Source organism: Gorilla gorilla, chromosome 1, assembly GCF_029281585.2.
Source record: "Gorilla gorilla gorilla isolate KB3781 chromosome 1, NHGRI_mGorGor1-v2.1_pri, whole genome shotgun sequence".
Classification (NCBI taxonomy): Eukaryota; Metazoa; Chordata; class Mammalia; order Primates; family Hominidae; genus Gorilla; species Gorilla gorilla.
The window spans coordinates 169119624-169126017 of NC_073224.2; the positions used below are offsets into that span (position 1 = coordinate 169119624).

Genomic DNA, 6394 nt, shown 5'->3' on the forward strand with positions numbered 1-6394 from the left:
CTTTATTAATAATAGGAAAACTATACCAACAGAAACGAGGTTTTCAGAGAATAATAGAGATTTAGAAAGTTTGTCTTAGAAAAAGTGACTGCAGTTCATACCTCAATTATAATTACTGGTACATTTAGGAACTAAAGTTTAAAAGTGATGCATTTGTTTCAACGTTGTTTCCTTTTTCTGTGTACTTTCTATAGGTGATACTAAAGAGCAATGAAATAAGCAAAAGCTATGTTGTACCAAAAACAAACAAAAAAAAATCTGTGTTTTGTATTAATCCCTGAGCTCAGTAGATCATTGCCTCTATCATCCCATTTTACCAATTGAGATGTGAACTATAAAGAGATTAAGTGAACTTTCTAGGGTCACAGAGTTCCAAATCGGCTGAGCAAATATATCAGTGGTTCTTGAGACATTCACTGTATTTTATGACTATCTTTTCTCTAAGCATATTGTAGTAAAAATATAAAATTGTTTAATAAAGCAAAGAAAAGAATACATAAGCAGAAATTATTCCCAGTAAACTGGCCTGAATTTATGTGTTGTGAGTGATGAGTATGTTTCTACTACTATTGCAACTGTAGTCATGAATTATTTGTGAACAAGGGCCAAGAATACATAGTTTAGGTTATATTAAAATTGCAGTCAAGAAAATATTTTCCTTTGGGAGGCTGAGGTGGGTGGATCACAAGTTCGGGAAATCGAGACCATCCTGGCTAACACAGTGAAACCCCGTCTCTACTAAAAATACAGAAAATTAGCCGGGCGTGGTGGCGGGCGCCTGTAGTCCCAGCTACCCGGGAGGCTGAGGCAGGAGAATGGCGTGAAGCTGGGAGGCGGAGCTTGCGCTGAGCCGAGATCACGCCACTGCACTCCAGCCTGGGCGACAGAGTGAGACTCTGTCTCTAAATAAATAAATAAATAAATAAATAAATAAGAGTGAAATCCAAACACGAGAAATCCATGCTAATCCACATCAAAATAAAAACAAAACTAAGAACAAAAAATCTTGAAAGCACCAAGAAATAAATGACACCTGAACTATCAGGGGAAAAAAAATTTGAATGACAGTAGATTTCTCATCAGAAATCATAATGATCAGAAGGTAATGGTACAACAAATTTCAAGTCCTGAAAGAAAAGAACTGTCAAACCCAAATTTTGTATGTGGCAACATTTTCCTTCAGAAATGAAAAGAAAATAAATGCAATTTCAGATTAATGAAAATTCAGAGAATTTGTCACAAGCCACATACATTAAAACAATGGCTAAAGAAACCCCTTAGAGAAGGAATCTTAAAACATCAAGAACAACAAATATAAGTAACTACAAAAGACGTTCCTTCTCCTCTTGTGTGTTCTACATTTAGTTTAGTAGTCATAGCTAAAAGTACAATATTTTCCAATATGAATCTAAATGTATGTAGCGAAAACATTTAAGACAACTATATTATAAATGGGTTGGGAAGATAGGTACAGAGACGTAAAAGAAGGCAAGTTTTCTACATTTGACATAAATTGGTAAAATATTAACACCAACAAGTCTTTGTGGTGGTGGAAGAATTCTGTATCTTGCTTCTAGCGGTTGTTACAGGAATGCATACATATGAAAAAATGACATAGAACTATACACCACATTGTACCAATGTCAATTTCCCAGTTTTGACATTGTACTATTGTTAATACAAGATGTAACCATTGGGAGAAAGTGAGTGAAGGGTACCCAAGAACTATCCATTTTGCAAATTATGAATCCACAACTATTTCAAAATAAAAAGTAAAAAATGTAAGCTTTTAAAAAATTCTTATTAAGCCACATTCTGAAACACCTTCTAACCTTAAAAAAACGGGAAAAAAACCCATAATAAAGAGTTGGTATAAAATTACAGAGCAAATTTCTTCAGTAATTGATTGTTTTGCTTTAGTTAGGTTTTTGATCATCATTTGTGACCTACTTGAATTGGGGAAATGCAATTCTGTTTTGATGCTGATGTTACTATCAATGTCTGCATTTTTTTTTTTTTTTTGAGATGAAGTTTCGCTTTTGCTGCCCAGGCTGGAGTGCAATGGTGCAATATCGACTCACTGCAACTTCCACCTCAGCGGCTCAAATGATTCTCTTGCCTCAGCCTCCCAAGTAGCTGGGATTACAGGCCCCTGCCACCACACCCAGCTAATTTCTTGTAGCTTTTTTATGTCTTCAATAATCACATTGTATAAAAGCTAATGAGTTATCTTGGCTAGGTCATAAAGATAACTGACAACTTTGTTAACAGTTCCTAAATAAAAATATTATTTATAATCTTCAGCTATCAGACTATAGTGATAGACACCTTGGAAGTCTACAAGCATTTTTTTCTCTTTCAGAGAAGTGAAAAAACTAGCATAAGAGTCTCTGGATCTCTTAGTGGCACAACTAGATAGTGGCATCAAGCTATGAAACATCCAGGCCATATTACCAAACTTTTTTATCTACTGTGAAAATCCTTCTTGTCCTTTTAATCTGTAGCAAACATTTTTTTTGGAAACTCTAAAAGCCCATATCGCTCCTCTCAGAACTGACCCCACTTCCCCAGTACAACTCTATTTGGATTATATAATCTCCACTGGTCTCACTGGACTAGTTAATATGATTGTCTCTCCAGATAATTGAGAATTATGACCCATAGATTCAAACTGCGTAAACTTAAGGTTCTATGTTGCCAATTGGCTACTGCTATTACTTTTGGATTTTATCAATGATGAGATATTCCAAACACACAGAAAACACCCATTAGCTCCCTTCCCTGCATGAACAGATATTAATACTCTGTCATAATTCTTTCAAATTTCTTTTTCCTTAAAAATTAAAAAAATTTTGATATAGACACAAAATTAAAGTAGTACTAGATATACCAATCACCAAGATAAAACAATTATCGATATTTTGTCGCATTCGCAGAACTTATTTATTTATTTATTTTTAAAATTATGGTAGAAAACACATTTTAACATAACATGTTTAACATAAAAATTAGCATCTTGACCATTTCTAAGTGTATAGTTCAATAGTGTTAACAATAGTCACATTGTTGTGCAATAGATCTCTAAAAGTTTTTCATTTTGCAAAACTGAAACTCTATACCCATTGAAAAACAACTCTCTATTTCCCCTTCCTCACGGCCCCTGACATCCACAATTCTGCTTTCTATGAGTTGGACCAATTTAGATGCCTTATACAGGTGGAATCATACAGTGTTGGTCTCTTTGCGACTGGGCTTATTTTACTTACTATAATGTCTTCAGGGTTCATCAATGTTATAGCACATGACAGAATTTCCTTCTCTTTTTAAGCTAAGTAATATTCCACTGTATGTATATACTCCATTCTCTGTATCCATTTATATGTCAGTGGACATTTGGGTTGCTTTCACCTCCTGGTATTGTGAATAATGCTGTAATGAACATGGATATGAAAATATGTCATCAAGAGTCTGTCTTCAATTCTACTGGATATGTACCCAGAGTGGGATTTCTGGATCATATGGTAATCGCATTTTTAGTTTCCTGAGGAAACTCTATACTGTTTTTCATACTGGCTGCATTGTCAATTCCCATTGACAGTGCACAAGAATTGCAATTTCTCCACATTCCAATACCACTTGCTATTTTCTGTTTTTATGACAGTGGCCATGTGTATTAGTCCATTCTCACACTGCTATAAAGAACTACCTGAGACTGGTAATTGAAGAAAAGAGGTTTGCCTCACAGTTCCCTAGGCTATACAGAAGCATGTTTTGGAGGCCTCAGGAAACTTACGATTATGGCAGAATGCAAAGGGGAAGCAAGCACATTTTACCATGGTGCAGCAGGATAGAGACAGAGAGAAGGGGGAAGTGTGCCACACAACTTTAAACCATCAGATCTCATGAGAACACACTAACAGCAAGGGGGAAATCTGCCCCCATGAGCCAATCATCTCCCACCAGGCCCCTCCTCTGACATGTGGGGATTAGAATTTGACATGAGATTTGGGTGGGGACCCAGAGCCAAACCATATCACCATCTTAATGGGTGATATCTCATTATAGTTCTGATTTGCGTTTCTCTAATGGTTAGTGACATTGAATACCTTGTCACTTGTTAGCCATTTATAAGTCTTTGGAGAAATACCACTTTGAGGATTTTACCCATTTTTTTAACTAGGCTATTTGCTTGTTGTTAAATTATAGGCATTCTTTATATATTCTGAATCTAACTCCTTACCAGATATATGATTTGGAAATATTTTCTCCCATCTCGTAGGTTACTTTTTCACTCTACTGATTGCTTCCTTTCATGTGCAAAAGGCTGTAAGTTTGATGTACTCTCATTTGTCTATTTTTGCTTTTGTTGCCTGTGGTTTTGGTGTCGTATCCAAGAAAACATTGCCAAATCCACTGTTATAAAATTTTTCTCCTGTGTTCTTCTTATAGTTTTATATTTTAAGGGCTTATGCCTAGGTCTTTAATTCATTTTGAGTTTATTTTTGTATATTGTGTAAAGTAAGGATCCGACTTCATTCTTTTACACGTGGATATCCAGTTTTCTCAACACCATTTATTGACAGGACTACCCTTTAAGCCCATTGTATGGTTTTGGCACTCTTGTCAAAGATTGATTGAGTGCGTGCACAAGGGTTTATCTGGGACCTCTATTCTATTTATGTCTGTCCTTATGTCAGTACCACACTGTTTAGATTACTGTAACTTGGGATCACTTAACCTATTTAAAACACATTTTTTCTTTTTCTTATTTGAAGTATTTTTCAGCAAATATCAGACGGTATTATTTTACCCCTTCATAATTCAGTATAACTCTAAAAATTATGGCCCACTACAAAACCACAATATTATTATCACTCATAATGTTTCTTTGGCATAATCTCATACCTGTCTTAATCAAATGTATGGATTTTCTCAAAAATGTGTTTTCTGGCTTATTTGAATTAAAATCTAAACAAGGTCCACATTTTAATATGTTTGTTTTTTAGGTCACTCGTAATTTAGAACAGTTCTTCCTCTGCTCCCTTTTCCTCCAGCCATTCACTTATAGAAATTAGTTTAGTTGTTCTATAGAATGCCTCCCATTCTGGATTTCTCTAATTCTTTATTATGTCTTTTAACACTAAATGGAAATTAGCTAGTGGCTTAACTCTGTGGTCATTTAACTATAAATTGAAATTAGCCTAGAACCATGATGTTTTTATGTCTGCAAGCAGTTTTTAAATCTTATCTGCAAATTGAAGATTCTGAGGACTTTTCCCAGTTTCACTGGGCATTCTCACACGTCTTCCCATGTTTCCACCCAAGGAATATAGGATCTTCTTCTTTTAGTAGATGTTTGTAGAAAAAATTTTTACACCACGAGTTGGTGGCATACATAGGTTGTCCCTATTCATTTTTCACTATTACTGTCACACAACTTCGTTCTTGTTCTTGTTATCCTGCTGTAAGTGATTTACCACTCCTGTTCATAATCTGAAATTTATGAGAATTTATTGCCTTTGATTTTTATTTAAGATATTAACAGTGCATTTATTATTGGCTATCCTAATTGATTTGTTTGTTTTCCAGGAGGAATTTTTGGGAAATTAAAACCTGCCTTTCTGCCAGGATCACATCACTGGAAGCTCCATGACTCTTTTTGTAAAAGAAAAAAAAAATCACAGAAACACCCCACCTCCCAACCTATTCTCTTTTACTTCTTCCCCCAAGCCCACCCCCAAATATAACTGTTACCCAGAAGCTGTTATGTCCTGTTTCCGTACATGTTTTTGTACTTTTACTATATCTACATACATCAATTAAACTTATGTCCTATAGTTTTGTGAATTTATATTTGTGTATACATTTTCATATGTATAATTTGCATTTTTTTATTGAAAATTATGTTTCTTGAGATTTATCCACATTGAAACATGGAGCTCTAAATCATTAATTTTAACTGCTATAGAGTATTCCATAATTTGAATAAAGCATAATTTGTACAATCTCCCGCCAAGGGAAAATTATTTCCACACTCATCATGACAAGGAGCACTGCAAAAATAAAAATAAAAATTACATTCATACATGTTTGCCTGCAGCCATCTGCCTGATTTTCTCTAAAATAAATATCTAGGAGTGAAAGTGACAGGTCAAAGAGCATGTGCATCTTCTTATGCCCACATATATGAGAGTTTCCCCCAAGTATATCTACATCAACATCTATGATGTTTTAATTTTCTACATCCTTCTCTGTATTCGTTTGTTTTCATGCTGCTATGAAGAAATACCCAAAACTGGGTAGTTTATAAAGACAAGAAGATTAATTGACTCACAGTTCTGCATGGCTGGGAAGGTTTCATAAAACTTACAATCATGGTGGAAGGGGAAGGAAA

At 34.8% G+C, this 6394-nt stretch overlaps 1 protein-coding gene across 1 annotated transcript in view; it reads left to right on the top strand.

The window, feature by feature from the left end:
• Positions 1–6087, top strand: part of PTGER3 (prostaglandin E receptor 3) — a 195647-nt gene extending 189560 nt beyond the window's left edge. The window contains exon 4 of the mRNA XM_004025973.5: positions 5590–6087. Coding sequence (XP_004026022.1) covers positions 5590–5610 — 21 coding nt within the window. The 3' untranslated portion in view covers positions 5611–6087. The remainder of the gene's footprint in view (positions 1–5589) is intronic.
• Positions 6088–6394: the final 307 nt, after the last annotated feature.